This window comes from Mobula hypostoma, chromosome 22 (assembly GCF_963921235.1).
Source record: "Mobula hypostoma chromosome 22, sMobHyp1.1, whole genome shotgun sequence".
NCBI lineage: Eukaryota > Metazoa > Chordata > Chondrichthyes > Myliobatiformes > Myliobatidae > Mobula > Mobula hypostoma.
Window position 1 is genome coordinate 54,317,431 of NC_086118.1, and position 17,416 is coordinate 54,334,846.

Consider the following 17,416-nt stretch of genomic DNA (forward strand, 5'->3'; position numbering starts at 1 on the left):
TCAGTGCCCTGACTAATGAAGGCCAATGTGCCAAACATTGTCTTCACCACCCTGTCTACCTGTAACGTCACTTTCAGCAAAATAAGCACTTATACTTTCCATTTCATAACATAGAATTATATTTTTTCTGTTTCTTATTTGCACCTTTACTTAAGGTCAGAATACTTTAAGTACATCAATAGGAATGGACTATTTAATCCCACAGGCGAATTCTGTTATTACTTATTCTTCATCTGCATCTTAATTATATTCATCTGTATCAAACCCAGAGCTTTGCATAACAGGTCTAATAGTCTGTTTTGATAAATTTAGTTGACTGTTATAGCCACTTGAATGAGTCTGAAATTTTCGTTATCTTTTGCATGAAAAATTCTGTCCAAACTCAATCCTGAGTGGGCTAGTTCTAATTTTAATATTATGCCCACCAGCCTTTGAAAACATTGCAGTACTCCAGACAATTTGCACTGTACATTCTTAAGTTGCTTTATTGAGGTTCAATGTCTGAAATGCAATAATGAATTCTACATAAGTAAGATTTCATTCAACCACTGTATCCCTTTCACCTTTTTGAATTTTAAAACCCTTGAGATAAAAACAGCATTCCGTTACCCATTTTGATTATTTTTACCTGGCCACAAGTTGTTGGTAATTTCAGTACAAAAATACAAAAATGTTTTGGTTCTTCCACAGTTCCCAGTCATATCATTACAAGGATAATTAATAAATGCTGTGTCAATCTAATTAAGATCTGTATTGAGCAAACATTTAGTGAAGGTGGGATGCCAGTCACAGGTTCCCCGAGGTTTAGATATCATAACACCTCTCCTTGGAGCTATGGAGTATCACAGCTTTTATAAGCATTATGCTGAAACAGCTGTTTTTATTTCAGAAGCACAAGAGGCACCAGGATTTACTGAAGAAGGGAATGCGAATGAGACTTCTGACCTCAACAGCTTTCTAGACACTTCACCCTACATTTTGTGTTGAACCGCATGATGACATCCTCTACTCTGATAGGCTGCCATTCACTATCTAGGCTTTCACATGAATTAGTGTCCATCTGTTGATCCATAACTTGCCAAGGAAATTAATGCCATCGGGGTGGAGAGGTGAAAGCTTAGGGAAATTAAATGCCAACCTTATATTACTAACTATAAACCCATTAATTTTATTTCTTGACATAGGTATCAAATTCTTCTGCTTTCAAAATCGACCACTAGTGTGTTTCTCAAATTCTGCCATGTGGTTTCAAGATTGCAAAACCTTAGAAATAATGGATGGTAGAAATATATATTAGTAATCCTGCCTGTAACCTACCACAAAACAAAAAGTACCGTGCTGTATAGCAGTTATCAAAGTAGCATTTCCCTTTTCACTTGTTTCTTCCTTTCCCTAAATTAATCATATTCTTTTTAGTTATTTTTACAAACTGAGCATCCTAACTAAAGCAATTTAAGTCAACAATTTATTTTGGTTATCTCACCCTGCCTTTATATTTAACTGCTGAATATTTAACTTCATCCTTAAATGAAATTATTTAAGGTTGCAAGAGTATTATCTTATGGCTTCTCTGGATTATTCCAATGACATCATTGTATTTCTACCCATGAGCATATGAAATAGGAGCAGGATACTTGAACCTCCAGACGGTATACTGTGGATCATAGTGGGACAATATTATGATCAAGATGCAACTGGTGAAACATTCAGAGATTGAAGATTTGGAAAATACTATAGCTTCAGATTCAAATTGCAATGTGCAATCACAAAGATACCATTTCCACTGTAGTTATGGGGTCCTGTGCCATATAGTGGTGCATTACTTTTATTTATAAGGATTTCTTTATGAACCGGAGCAAATAGCCTCTGATCAAGTAACATAGTACAGTTGATTTGACAGCAGCCAATTTGTGTACAGTAATGATTTCCCCACCTAACCTACTATAGTCAAACAACACTACAGCATAGAAACAGGCCCTTTGGTCCATTTAGCCCATGCTGAGCTATTATTTTGCTTAGTCCCATCAACCTGCATCTAACCAAATTTCTCAGAAATATTCAAATCAAACCCGCATCTAGCGCTTCTGCTCACAGCTTGTTCCACACTCTCACCCTCTAAGTGAAGAAATTCCTTCTTGTATTCCACTTAAATGTTTCACCTATCACCTTTACCCCATGACCTCTAGTTCTAGTCTCACCCAACCTCAGTGGAAAAAGCCTGTTTGCATTTACCCTCTGTAGCCTTCAAAATTTTGCTTTTTCCTACAGATGACATAATTTTTAATATAGGATGATTTACTCAATTTATGCTTTTTACGTATCTGTTATTAAACTGTTAGAAAGCCATTGCCTGCCTGTAAGGCTCAGATACTGATGTTCCAGTACTTCTTCCAAATTAAAACTCTAAATTGAGCCAAAGATACCACATAGAGTAAGGCACGACTGCAAGGAAATTCGATTACATTTCCTGTGGAAGTCCATGAGTAATCAACATATCATAAATAATCTTTCACACTATTTTTAACACAGCATAATATGAACTGTGGCAAATTTAGAAACATTCATTGAAAGATGATTTGAATTGAGGATAAAAGTAGGGAATATCTCCAGTGGTTGGATCTGCGTCATATAGTTCATAAAGTATTAAATCCCAGTTAGTTACACCATTTCCTAATTTTTAAGTTGATTAATTGTTCCTATCACAGGATGATTAATCAAAGTTCTGGCAATTTTGAGGTCTTGATTTAATGCACCCGTAAGGGAGACACAAGTGCTTCTCATAGCTACCAGGAGTTTCACATTGAACCCTTGTAGTTCTTTATTATGTTTTATTCCAAACAAAATACAAAAATACAAACTGTTTTTAATAGAATTTTACAAACGCTATAAGTTGCTAACTGTTCACGTGGTAATTAACACCCATAATTTCAGAAACAAACTACATTTCATCAGTAAATCGTGCTGCTGAAACCACTATGGTATAAACCGGGTTCTAGATGTAACGGTCTCGGGGATAATCAGCTTTTCAAATCATGTTCAGATCTTATTACAACAATTACAATGAGGATGTCAGCTGACATGAGGTAAATTTAGATTAGAAACTAACCAGATTCATTTATTGTGGTGATCTTCAAGTTCCATACTCTTTTTGAAACAAGTTGTCTTCAGCTACAGCAAATAATCATGAAGGCTAATGAATGATGCAATTTATTTCAAGGGATATACCGTATGAAAGTAAGGGAGGTTTGCTGCAACTTTATAGGAGACATTGCTTCAAAAAAGTCATCCCTTTTTTGAGAAGGACAGAAGTCATAAATGTTTGGGAATTCTCTGTTCAGAGAGCTGCTGTGAAGATTGGGGCAAGGCAAGGATAGTTTTCAATGTGCAGTCAACTGAACTGAGATAGGTCCTCTTTACACAGTATGGGACTGGAGCCATTTGGTATACTGAGAGAAAATAAGCATGCAAACGAAGAGTTCAAGGGTGAAATTTGCTGAACAGTTATTATTAGTCTTTAAGGTAGATTCTATTGGCTATTAACACCTGTAGTATCGTATATGATTGGTGATTGATTATGCAAATAAGGAATTTGAACATTCTCAAGGTTACCAATTGGTCAATTACTACATCCAATTTGTCAATTTATGTATAAAAATGGCATTTCTTTCTTCAAACATTAGTACAGTATTGGGAGATATGGTTCATTTCTCAGCAGGCCTTCATTTCAATAAGTTAGGAAAAGGATGTGCATTTGCATTTCTGATGGGACTTGTGATTCATTGGGGAGAGGAATGCTGAATGCACACATGATGTGACTGCACATCTGCTTTGCTGCAGTGACTCAGGGTCAACTTAGGATACATGTCTGCGTAAATGTTGCCAATTGTACTTGAAAGTGTAGCCGAGGCCAGTTTAGGGAGGAACATCAAGGCTATCACAAGATTTAATTTGAAAGTCAACTGGCCTGTTACATTTACTGTCCATATTCGCTTGGGTGAAATTTGTAGACAAGAGTTCAAATGCATCCTATATAAATTAGCACCTTCATGAGTGAGTAGAGAAATAAAGAATGGTATTTGGAGGAAGTAAGCAGAATGCTCATTACACATCTTAAACTGTTTACTAGGATTTTTATGATATGAATTCATAATTGTAAACATGAACCACTAATAGTAATTAATGTTTCTTTAGATTAAGTTGCTCAAAGCACCATATAAAATATAGCAAAAATAAACAGATGCAATTTATTACTAATATCTACATTGAGGGAAGATGGCCCCTCATCTGTATCATTGTTTACTTTTCAAAATAAACCATGCATATACAAAATGTTAGGAATTGTTGAAAGGGTAGTCACATCCATCGTGCCTTCATTTTGAACACAGAACAGTATAGCACAGGAACAGGCCTTTTGGCCTATGACGTCTGCACCAAATATGATGCCAGATTAAAGTAAATCTCTTTTGTCTGCACATAATCCATATCCTTTCATTTCCTGTATGGTTTGTCTAAAGGCCTGTTAAATGCCAATACTGTATCTGTTTTAACTACTATCTGGGCAGTCTGTTCCAGGTTCCTATCACTGTTGGTGTTAAAAAAAATCTTGCCCACACATCACCTTTAAACTTTCCCCTCTCACGTTAAATACATGTCCTCCATATTTGACATTTCTACCCTGGGAAAAATATTGACTGTAAACCTTATCTATGCCTCTCATAATTTTATAAACTTCTACCAGGTCTCTCTCAGTCTCTGATAACCCAGAGGAAACCATTATTTATCCAATCATTCCTTTTAACTGATGGTCTCTAATCCAGGCAGTATCATGGTAATCCTCTTCTGTGACCTCCACATTCACTGACTATTGGGAGGCCTGTAGAATAATCCCATCAAAGGGATTGCCCCTCTCTTATTCCTTTGTCTACTCGTATAACGTCATTAGTTAATCCCTCCAGGACATTCTTCTTGAGTACTGCCATGATCTTCTCAGCGTAACCCTCCCCTTTCATGCCAAAGTTATTACTTTGCTCAGAGTTGCCAGTCCCGTCCCTCCATCAACCACGTTTCTGAGATTATAAATGTATCATAGCCCTACACCTGATCCATACACCCAACACATCTATCCTACTTGTGAGACTCCTTGCATTAAAGTTACAGTTAAACCACTGGGTCTTTCATGCTCCCTCTCTTGTTTGATGATACTTAATATTCCCATCTATAAATGAGCTGATACCTGGTATCTGGCCTCACCTCTGGTGCTATGTAGTCTGGGGTCCCACAGAAAGTCCGAGTTGTTACGTTGTCGAATATGTTTTCTTTGCACATGCCAAAATCAGCAATTTTGATGTGTCCCTCTGCATCCAGCATCACATTATCCAGTTTCAAGTCCCTGCAAAGAATTCAGTTGCATTCACTTTAGATATAATTTTGAAAGTAGATTATCTGCAAATTACTGAATCTAATTGTCCCTTATGAAACAAGGAACAGCAGTTGAAGTATAAATAAAAAAAAAACTGCAGATGCTGGAAAACTGAAAAGACTGAAATTATACTGGAAATACATCAAATAACATCTGTTACTGATAGAGGCATTATTTAAAAAACACAAAAAGACTTTTTTAATGGGGAAAAACAGATCTAAGATATTAGATAAATTTAGGCTTGCTGAATATAAAATACACTTAAATTTTCGAACAGTCATTTGTTCCCTGACCTCCTGATTCCAGATCTAACCTGGGCTGGGCTCAGTGGGCATCAGACATGGGAGATCTATAGAACGTGGTGCTCAACATTTTGGACAATCAATCAGTATAGGACTTGTCAATGACTTGGCATTTAATGTATGAGTGTTGTGCAACAGTGTGACCTGTGATTACAAGTGCATAGCTTGCTGAAAGTGGCCACACAAATAGCCAGGGTAGTGAAGAAGGCACTTACACACTGGCCTTCAGTTTAGAAGTAGGGTCTTTATGTTGCAGTTATGCAAACTGTTGGTGAGGCCACACTTGAAGTATTGTGTACAGTTATGATCACCCTGTCACAGGAAGGAAACTGTCAAGCTGAAGATGATGCCAAAGAGCTTTATGAGGATGCTGTCAGGAATAGAGGGCCTGAGTTATACAGCGAGGTTGACTTGGCTGGATCTTATGAAGTGCAGGGGAATGAGAGGTGACCTCACAGAAGTTTATAAATTCATGAGGAGTAGGGATAAAGTGGATAGTCATAGTCTTCCCCCCCAGGAGTCTGAAACTTGAGGGCACAGATAAAAGATAAGAGACAAGAGACTTAAAAGATATCTGAGAGGTAACGTCTTTGTTCAGAGGGTAATGAGCTGCCAGAGGAAATGGTTGAGAGAAGTCCGACTGCAGCAATTAAGAGGCACTCAGATAGATTTGGAGGTTTATAGGCAGAATGTGGGCAGCTGGGACTAGCACGGAGGATACTATGGTCGCATCGACCAGTTGAGCTGAAGGCTTGCTTCCTTGCTGTATTACTCTGTGATCCCAGCACAGCGAGGGTGTCAGTGAACTGAGTTATAGTGGAATGCTGCAGTTTAGCCATTGTTCTGCTTGGCTAAGATCTTACAAATAGTAAAGGAGAATATCTGGCCCATTATTTATTAAGGTTCTTTTCCACATTTTCCTCCTTCAGGCCAGTGCTTCCTGTTCTTTTTGAATGAAGGTCTCGGGATGGGAGCCACTGCAATAGACTCTACTTTATCGGACAGCAGATCCCATTAGCACCAATCTGCATCTGCTTCAGCCACCGGTGGGAAAATAAATACCATGCAATTAGAAAACCATAAAATATTACTATGAATCTTTTACTCTTTATCCTGCACTGATCGCAGGACATCCAGGAAATAACAGAAATGCCATGCTTTCATTCAGACATCTGATATTTTTATTACAATTATTTCACCAAAAAATCAATCCACTGATGACAACAGATGAGCATTGATGACCCTAATTTTAAAAGGAATGAATTGTATTATTTGATGCCTTATTTTTTATAAATGTATGCATGTTGGAATAATGAACAGATGTATAAACATTATGAATGACATTGCTGGAAATATTCAGCAGGTCAAGTAGCATATGTGAAGAGAGAAATTGCTAATGAATGAAGTCCATGATCTTCCATCAGAACTGTGTGTTTAGAAAATGAACACATTTTTAATTGTGTGGTTTGGGTGTAGAGTGGAGAATAGGAATGCCTATGTTATGAGAGTAGACTGAACAATATAAAAGGTAACAGAGGCTGATCTATCTGAAAGAGAAGGAAATGTATGAATGAGGACAAAGGGGAAAGATAACTCCCTGCCAGAATTGAGATACAAAATACTGCAGTGGCTACAAATCTAAAATGAAATTATATTTTGCAAATAGCCAGCAGGCCCTGTCAAGAGAGGGAATAAAACTGAATTCATGTTATAGAATGATGACTTTTCATCTGCACTGTGGAATAGAAAAGTTATCTGAAATTGTTAAATTTAGTATTAGGTTTGGTGGGCTGTATTTTGCCTTCCATTTTGTTCGGCTGTGTTGGAATAAAGGCAGAGATGTCAGAGTGGGAATGGAGTGGAGAACCAAAGAGACAAGCAATATGACATTCAGGATCACACCAGTAGTCTGAATGGAAATGATCTTTCAAAAGGAAACTACACTGTGAGCATCAAATGTCAAAATGGAACCGATGCTGTCAAGTGCCTTGTCAACTATGGGAGAAGGGGTAGCATAGTTAACAAAATGGGAAGGTGTCTTGGAAAATTCATGTGGAGAGAATTATTATCTGAACAGGTACAGTGCAGCTGGAAAACATGAGGTAATGAAATGGAGCTCCTACAGTATTACTTACAATTTAGTACCTCATTTGGTCTCCTCTATATAGGGAGAAATTGCTCTGTAAAGGAGAATTTGAGGTTCTAGTTACCTGTCACTTTAATTCTCCATTCTGCTCTCACTTTGGCCTCTTGCACTAAAAAGCAGCAATTCACTTTCTGACTGGGCACATTGCAGCCTAACACTGACACCTATCAAAGTAGCTGTACCAGGCAGCACTCAACACTGAAGCCAACAACTTCAGAAAACCAGCCTTTCCAGTTTCTGTCAGAACCTGATGAAAGGTGATTGACCTGTTACATCAACTCAAGTTTTCTCTTTCCACAGATGCTGTCTGACCTGGGCATTTCCCAAACTCTGTTTTATTTCAGATTTACAACTGTTCTGTATTACAGTTCCTGACATTTTTCTCTTTCTCCCTGTTGCCTTTATTCATTGTTTTCCGTTTATAATCCTTCAAGAAAAATCAGCTATGATTAACAAGTCTTCACCATTCTCTCTTGCCCATTATCTTTCCTGCTATTTAAAACACCTTTGATTTCTTAATGCAAATGAAAGGGCAGTAGCTTGAAGAGTTATTTCTCTCCCTGCAGATGCTACCTAATCAATTGCCCTTTCGATCTTAGATTTATAGCATCTGCAGTTTTCTTATTATTATCATCTTCCATTCAGCATCAACACTCTTACCTGTAAATTATTCCTTTCTGATGCAAGAAGAACAGTCCGACTGCAATCTCTGCTGCATAAAAACTAAAATGACAGAGAGCAATATTAAAGTAAGCTGCAATGGACACACGATCAAAATGGTAAATTTCAAATCTCTCAACCGACGTGATACAGTCATACCTTGCCGATTGTTTTTAGATTTAAGTTATCAGTTCTATCTGGTTTTTTTTTTGAAACCATAATGGTATCCTCACATAACTTTCTAAATTCCATGGAATACAGCCGTAGTTATTTTTCATATCCTTGGTAATTTAACCCTTGTAATTCAAGATGCATTTCTACAACTTGCATTACCTCTGTATGATTTAACTAATAACTTGCATGACTGCTAAACTTGTAGCATTGTCTGGCAGATATGAGGGTCAGCATTTCATTAAACTTGGTTAATATTTGGTTCCCTCTGATTTTAATAGTTTATAGTTCCCTCTAATTTGAATAATTTTAAAAATTAGAGGGAATCCAATACCTGAACTCCAGGTCCCTGAACCTTCTGTTTCCTATTTTAAATAAACTAACAATTACCTGGTCCTATCTAGTATTTGACCTCCTAATAACTAACATTTAAATCTATTTGCCAACACCGAGATGTTTCATAATTTAGCTTAATATATATATTCTTTGTAATTTAACACCACTTTCTATACTAGTCAAAATGTCTCCCATTACTTCATCAGAATCCTAAATAATTAGATCTTCTAATGCATCATCTAAATCATTAGTATGGTGAAGAGATAAATTCTACAAATAAACACTTCTTGGGCTTTCAGCCAGGTAAACATATGGATTTTAACCGACGCTTTGAAGACAAACTATGCCATCTTCATCAGGGATGATGCCTGGGCATGTCTAGTCCAGTGGTATATATACCTCCGTTATTCGTTCCTCCTGTTTGGTTAGTCCTCATTCAATCAGGTTTCCGCTGCCCCACCTTGCTTACAATCAAGTTCCAGTTCTTACTTAGAGAAAAACCTTTATGTATCTGTTTGGGTTAGCCAGAGAAATTGGCGGTAGCAGAACACTGCATGCGCATTGGCCATAGGATTGACTCTGATGGCACAAAACTACTGTGCTATGCCAGTGGGATCTGGGACCGCCTGATAAAGGAAGCTATTGAAGTAAAGCTAGAGAAAAAGAATTTTAACAAAGACAAGGGTCTCTCTGAAAGGTTCTGAAAAGAGCTTATTCATCATATACACCAGGAAAGCACTAGATCAGGTTAAATTCTAACTCAAATTTTTCTGGGTTGCCATTAATCACATTTGCTCATCCTTACTCTCTGGTTAAAAGGGATCAACACTTACACTGCTTGGGGTTCCTTAAACTTGCCAACTTGCTGAATGTGGTACATGAGATCACCACCATTCACATATTCCATGACAAAATAAAGACGATCCTGAAACAAAAGGAGACAGCTATGAAAGAAGGAGGAACGTGTCCTAATTGTTTTTGTTAAGACCGTAAGATATAGCAGCAGGATTAGGCCATTTGGCCCATCAAGTTTGCTCCACCATTTCATCATGGCTAATCCATTTTTCTTCTCAGCCCCAGTCTCCTCCCTTCTCCCTATATCTCTTCACGCCCTGATCAATCAAGAACCTCTGCCTTATATACACATAAAGTCTTGGGAACCAGATTAAAAATGCAGGGGTTTTTTGGCAGCAGCTTTATAACAACACTTCCATAAAATGACCTCACAACTTTTAACTATTGTGAGCATGAGGAATTAGCCAGGATATCAACTGCAGTGCGTCAGTAACAAAAATTGTTTATAATAAGGATAAACATCTCGAAATAAAACTGAGGTACAGTAATGAAAACAGGAAATGTTGGAAAAATTCAGTGGGTCAGGCATCACTTGTGTTAACTTTTCAGAGTGAAGATTTTTCATTGCAGATCCTCTTTCACTCTTCCTCATTGAGAAGTAACAGTTAGCATGAACTGGCTGGGCATATTGAGCTTGAGACTACTGGGGGTAGCATGGTGAGTCTCCAGCTTGCAGTTGGCTACTGAGACTAATGATTTTAAATTATGTCCGGGCCTCACTGCCAGCTCCCAAGTGACTTTCTCTTCTGATCCTTACCAGGACCCAGATCTGGCCAATGACTAGGATGGGATTATAGCTGGCAGAAGGCACTCCAATGCAAAGATAAATTGGTTCAGGTTATCTGGATGCACTGTAGTAGGAGAGGATATGTGCACACAGTGGGGAGGAAAACATGGCATGGAGAAAATGTTGGTTTCATTGATTCTCAGATTCATAAAATTACCTCATAATTACCCAATGGCTCCTTTTAAAGGCTAAATTAGTTATGTGCTCAAAGTTTTTCAGTGTTTGCAATAATATAGTAAACTTATGGAGGGCTGTTTTTATCGTAAGAAAATGATCCATTTTAATAATTGTTTCTTTGGAATTATTCTCTTGACCCCCCCCCCCCAAAAACAGGAAAAAAGATCTTTTGATATTTAAAAGAAACAGCTGAAAGTGAAACACTATTTAAAATTTACAAGGGAAGAGTAAACTGAATTTGGTCAAGAAAAAATTATTGACATCAGAGCAAACACCCCAGGTCTGTGTACCAGTAGATAATAGTGAAATGATGGATAATGGTGAGGAAACATAGATAATAAATCATTAAGTAACTGAACATAACCAATCTTGTGCCAAATTGAGTAGCCATGATGACAGAGTGGAAATATAAATCTCAGAATTCAGAGGCAGTTGATCTAATTAATTAATGAAAGTATATTTAGAAACAGCAAACATTATTTTAGAATTGATCAGTTTCAAGGATTGAAAGTAGAATAATTTGTGATTTAAAAAGATATTAATAAGTATTGATAGTACTATGAAGAGTGTTTGATGACGCTGGGCCTGTATTCACTAGAATTCTGAAGAATGAGGGGTGAGCAAATTGAAACCTATCGAATGGTGAAAAGCCTTGACAGAGTGGATGTGGAAAGGATGTTTCCTGTGATGGAAGAGTCTAGGACCAGAGGATACAACTTCTGAATAGAGGGGTGTCCTTTTAGAACAGAGATGAGGAAGAATTTCTTTAGCCAGAATACTGAAGCTGTGGAACACACACAATATGCTAGAGAAACTCAGCAGGCCAGGCAGCATCCATGGAAAAAGAGTATAGTTGACATTTTGTACCGAGACCCTTCATCGGGATGGGAGGAAAAAAGATGACCAGTCAGAGTTACAAGGTGGGAGGGGGAGTGGAAGGAGGAACACAAGATGATAGGTGAAATTGGGTGGGGGTAGGGTAAAATAAAGAGCTGGGAAGTTGATTGGTGAAAGAAATATAGGGCTGGAGAAGTGGGAATCTGAAAGGAGAGGACAGAAGGCCACAGAAGAAAGAAAAGGAGGAGGAGTGCCAGAGGGATGTGATGATCAAGTAAGGAGATAAGGTGAAACAGGGAAAAGGGAATAGGAAATGATGAAGTGGGGGGCACTACCGGAAGTACAAGAAATCAATGTTCATGGCATCAGGTTGGAAGCTACCCAGACGGAATATAAGGCTCCTCCAACCTGAGTGTTGCCTCATTGTGACAGTAGAAAAGGCCATGGACTGACATGGGAATGGGAAGTGGAATTAAAATGGGTAGGCACTGGGATATCCCGCTTTTTCCGGTGGATGGAACATAGGTGCTTGGCAAAGTGGTCTCCCAATCTATGTCAGGTACCGATATACAGAAAGCCACACTGAGAGCACTGGATACAGTAGATGACTCCAACAGACTCACAGGTGAATTGTTGCCTCACCTGGAAGGGTTGCTTGAGGCCCGGAATGGTAGTGAGGGAGGTGGTGGAGGGGCAGCACTTGTTCTGCTTACGAAGTTAAGTGTTGGAAGGGAGATTAGCGGGGAGGGATGAATGGACAGGTTGCGGAGGGAGTGATCCTTGCAGAAAGCAGAAAATGCGAGGGAGAGATGTGTTTGGTGGTGGGATCCCATTGGAGATGCTGTAAGTTACAGAGAATTATGTGCTGGATGCAGAGGCTGGGAGGGTGGTTGGTGAAGACAAGAGGAAACCTATCCCTGGTGGGGTGATGACAGAAGTGTGTGAAATGGAAGCGATGCGGTTGAGGGCAGCACTGATGGTGGAGGATGGGAAGCCCCTTTTTTTTTTAAAAAGGAGAACATTTCCTTTGTTCTGGAATGAAAACCCTCATCCTGAGAGCAGATGCAGCAGAGATGGAAGAATTGAGAGAAGGGGATGGCATTTTTACAAGTAACAGGGTGGGAAGAGGTATAGTCCAGGTGGCTATGAGAGTCAGAGACATCAGTAGATAAGCTGCCTCGAGAGATAGAGATCAAGAAAGGGGAGGGAGGAAGTAAACGGTCCAGGTAAATTTGAGGGCAGGGCAGAAGTTGGAGACGAAGTTGATGAGCTCGACAAGTTCTGCTTGGCCCAGGAAGCAGCACCAGTGCAGTTGTTGATGTCGTGCTGGAAAAGTTGGGGAGTGACACCAGTGTAGGCTTGGAATATAGACTGTTCCATGTCGATGACAAAAAGGCAAGTCCAGCTGGACCCATGTGAGTACCAATGGCTATGTGTTTGAAGCAAATGGAAGGAGCCGAAGGAGAAATTATTGATAGTGAGTCTGTGGAATTCGTTGCCACAGACAGCTGTGGAGGACAAGTCATTGGGTATATTTAAGGCAGAGGTTGATAGATTTTTGATTGTTCAGGGCATGAAGGGATATGGGGAGAAGGCAGGAGATTGGGGCTGAGAGGAAAAATGGATCAGCCATGATGGAACAGCAGAGCAGACGATGGGCCAAATGGCCCGATTCCACGCCTATATCTTATTGCCTTGTAACATGCATATGGGCTCTAGCTTGATTACACAATATGAATCCAGCGTCACTTTTGCTAGTACTCTATCATATGCAACAACTGCAATCTTAGAGAGTTTATGGCATCTGGTGTGACTGCATGAAGTCAGCGCAGGCCATGGGAAAATGTGATGTGTTCCCTTGTTTGACTTCTGTTGTGCAGATATAAATTGATTTAAATTTCTATTGGTGGTGTAAAAAAAATCTTGGTCCTTTACATCTGGGTTAGGGCTGCCAATGTGTTGGCATTGCTTCTATTGGAACAGTGATAGAGGTCTTCACAAAAAGTGTTGTTACAATAATATCATTGATCTTTGCTATTAAATCAGAAACATCCATGTATCTTGATGAAGGAGGTACATCAGTGAAGCTCTTTCCCATGGCATTTGTCTTAAGTTCAGCTTTATTCTTGGCACGTCTTCCATCTCGTTGTAAATCGGTTTTAACGAAGTACCAGAAGTGCAGCTGGTGAAGAGGGCAATGGGTTCAACTAAAGTCTCAGGATGTGATGTTCATCAGTGTCAGGAGCTGGGCAATGGTATGGACTTTCACTGTTCCACAAACTGTATACACTGTTTAGTTGCATATTCAGCATCTTTAGTGATCGTCCATCCATACTCTGTGATGCAGCATAATAAAGTTGTGGTTCTTTGAACCATGTAGACCAAAGTTCAAAGTAAATGTATGATCAAAGTATGTATATATTACCATATGCTATTCTGACATTCATTTTCTTCCAGGCATTTACAGGAAAAAGGAAATGTGATAGAATTTTACAGAAAAAGCTGTTCATATCCGGACAAAGACTGACAAATATCACTGTGCAAGAGAAGACAAATTGTGCAATTAAGAATAACACTGAGAACATGAGTTGTGAAGAATGCTTGAAAGCACAGTGGTGGTAACTGAAGTTATTCACACTGGTTCAGGAGCCTGTGGGTTGTAGATAAGTAACCTGAATGTGGTGGCACGGGACACAAGTCTCCGTAGCTCCTGCTCGACAGCAGCAGTGATGGTGGGGGTCTGTGATGGATGCTGCTTTCTTGTGGCAGGGCTCCCTCCCTGTAAATGCACTCAATGTTGGGGAGGGTTTATTTAACTCTCTAACTGCACTGTGCATATATCACCAATTAATACCCTATATTTACATACTTTTCAGTATTCTCATTTTGGAAGGAGGGATTCATACAGTCAAGTCATCTGCAGGACCTAAACTATTTACAGGTTCACCAAGTAACGCTGATCATCACAGGGAATTTACATTGTTGATGCTGCGTCTACTTCTGACTCAATTAAGTAAGCCTCATGTTATTTCTTCCATCACCTCCATTACATCAACTTCTGGATTACACTCATAATCATTTAACAGTTTTCTCAGGTATACCTCTTACACTAGACTTGGGTGTAGAAATTAGATGATCAGAATAGCTTTGATTTGCTACTAAGGCTTTTAACTTGTATACTAAGGGTTAAATATTTGCCATTTTAATTAGCATTGGTGTAATGAAGGAATAGCTTCTGTTACATTATAAAAGCAATTCCTGTCTGTCTTTAGTATGAGAACACCAACAGAGAGCAGAGTTTCACTTGAGATTCTCAGCACAGTGGTACTATCAGCAACCCATTCTCTATACAAATTCACCCGTTTAGTGCTGATTCTATTAATGTCTCTTTCCTGAACACTATGAGCTAGTAGTATATAATTATTTGATAGAAAATATCTTTTCAGTCATTCTGTGCATGAACTGAAAGAATAACATACCCAATTGGATGACTAAGGCTTCCAGAATGATTAGTCTGAGTTGGACGGCTGTTTTATCCTGATCCTATTTCTCCTGGCGCACTATTACACATCATGGTACTGCCTGCATGCATTTTACCCCATTTCTGTTGTTTCTAACAATGCAGCATTTGGTAGGTCCTCAACCTAATCTCTGTGCAAGATCAAAATGGAAACAAGTAATTGCATAACTTGAAGATTCATCCTATCTAGTCATTGCTAGTGTGTAGTGTATGCTCTCAATCCTTACTCTGAACACTAATAATACAGACAATAGGAGAAACACAGAAGATATGGAGAGCTGCTGGAATGTGTGAAACTTGCTTGTCTAACTAGCATGCCTGTATGCGTCACACATTTATGTCATACATTTGCACATACCACCGCAGTTACTACTATGGATAGATTGAGATGGGGTTTTCAATTATAGAAGCATCACTTTAATTCCTTTAGAATTTTGTTCAATGTAATGCTGGCTAAGGTGGCTGTCTTTGCACCTAACCCTTTGATGTCAGTATATGTCATCTTGAGCGATGCCATGCTTGGTACATGGAGATCTCTTGCAGGATGATGGGATGATTCTCGTCAATATATATGAAACACACTGTTAGTGCTGAGTATTAAATTTGTGCTAACTACTGAACATTCTAAAATTGGGACTAACCGTCTTTAGCCTATGTAGCAGAAGGACTAAGCATAGGGAGCTTTATTATCAATTACCAGTAAGTAACAATATATCTTGTCAAAGGATCACTGAATTGAACAGAATGTTTTTAATTGGTTGTTTTGTGAAAGAGCTATGCCTCCTGAATTTCTGCTCGGAGACCAATTTTCGAAAACTGATATTTCAGCCATGTGTAAATAAAGAACTGTCATTTAATCTTTGCAGACAAAAACATGGCTGTCTTTAAGTAGCCAATACATAATGACTACAAAACTGATTGATTTTTTAGCTTCTCTAACTTTGTAAAACTATGACAGATGATTTGGGGAAAAGCAGTGCTGTCCAGATGCAGACCAGGACTGTACAGAGGCCCCAACTTGCTATTATTTCCCTTTGTTCGATGGAAGGTGGTGCAAGATTAAAGATTAGCTGTCTTTGTCATATGTTTCAAGGTGCATAAAACATACCGTGAAATGTGTTGTTTGATTCAGTGACCAGCACAGTCTGAGGATGTGCGGGGGCAGCCCACAAGTTACTAACTCTAATTTGTACATCTTTGGAATGTGGGAGGAGACTGGAGCACTCGGAGGAAATTGGAGTCACGGGGAGAGCGTCCAAACTCTTTACAGACGGTGGTGGGGATTGAACCCTGATCTTCGGATCGCCGGTGCTGTAAAGTATTACGTACACTAACCACCACTGTGATGTGGGAGTGATCTGGCTGTGACATCTGTCACTCTATTGATCACTTGGGTTAGTGCAAGAGTGCATTCCAAAACACCTGTAGATGAGAACTCCACCCTGAGACTGCAGTGGGGTCTGCAAGGTTTCCAAAGGCAGGCTTAACTTTCAAAGGTATATCCTACTTCCTTCCAATTTTACCATTAATAAATAGAAGTTCTGAACCCTTGCAGTCCCTGATTCCAAGTCAGTATTTTGTTGATGTGTTGTTAATGCAAATGGGTGTGGTATTGATGTGAATTTGTGTTGAAGCTGTGATTTCTGAGAGAGTATAACTGCCTAAGAAAAAGGGGTAAAGAGCTACTTTGTTCTCTTATGAGGAATCGTGGGCAGCCTGTGTCTCTTGTAATTAACCTGATTCTAGTGACATCAAAAAGAAATGTTCCAGATTTTTTAAAGCTGGCTACCATACTTCAATTATTTGTTTTTGATTCTGTGAGACACTGCATAAGCAGAAAGTAGGAAGATAATGCACAATATTGCACCATCAATCAAATGTGGTATGTTGTATACATCCAAATACTTGGAGGCAAGCACTTTATAGATAACAGTAATCTTATATATTTCCAGATTCCCCCCCTTTTACTTCAATTATTCATGTCACTTTATAGAAAAAGCCAATGATTTCTCAATATCTATTTTCATTTAATACCTCCTAATATAATCTGAACATCCCATAATGTGTTGGGTTCTATCTGGCACTTTTCAGTTTGAATTAGTTACTCACAAATTAAGGCAAGTAAAATAATAATGCTGTAGTAAAATATTTGTGACATATGTAAAGGGCTGAGAAAGAACAAGAGGAACCATAGAGATGAGTAACT

At 38.8% G+C, this 17,416-nt stretch overlaps 1 protein-coding gene across 1 annotated transcript in view; it reads right to left on the reverse strand.

Annotated features, from left to right (window-relative positions):
- The window catches only part of LOC134336417 (protein kinase C alpha type), a 317,831-nt gene that overhangs the window by 31,011 nt on the left and 269,404 nt on the right, over nt 1-17,416 (reverse strand). The window contains exons 11-13 of the mRNA XM_063030625.1: nt 9,868-9,959; nt 8,528-8,590; nt 5,251-5,389 (exon numbers count right to left, since the gene is read on the reverse strand). Of these exons, the coding sequence (XP_062886695.1) occupies nt 5,251-5,389; nt 8,528-8,590; nt 9,868-9,959 (294 nt within the window). The remainder of the gene's footprint in view (nt 1-5,250; nt 5,390-8,527; nt 8,591-9,867; nt 9,960-17,416) is intronic.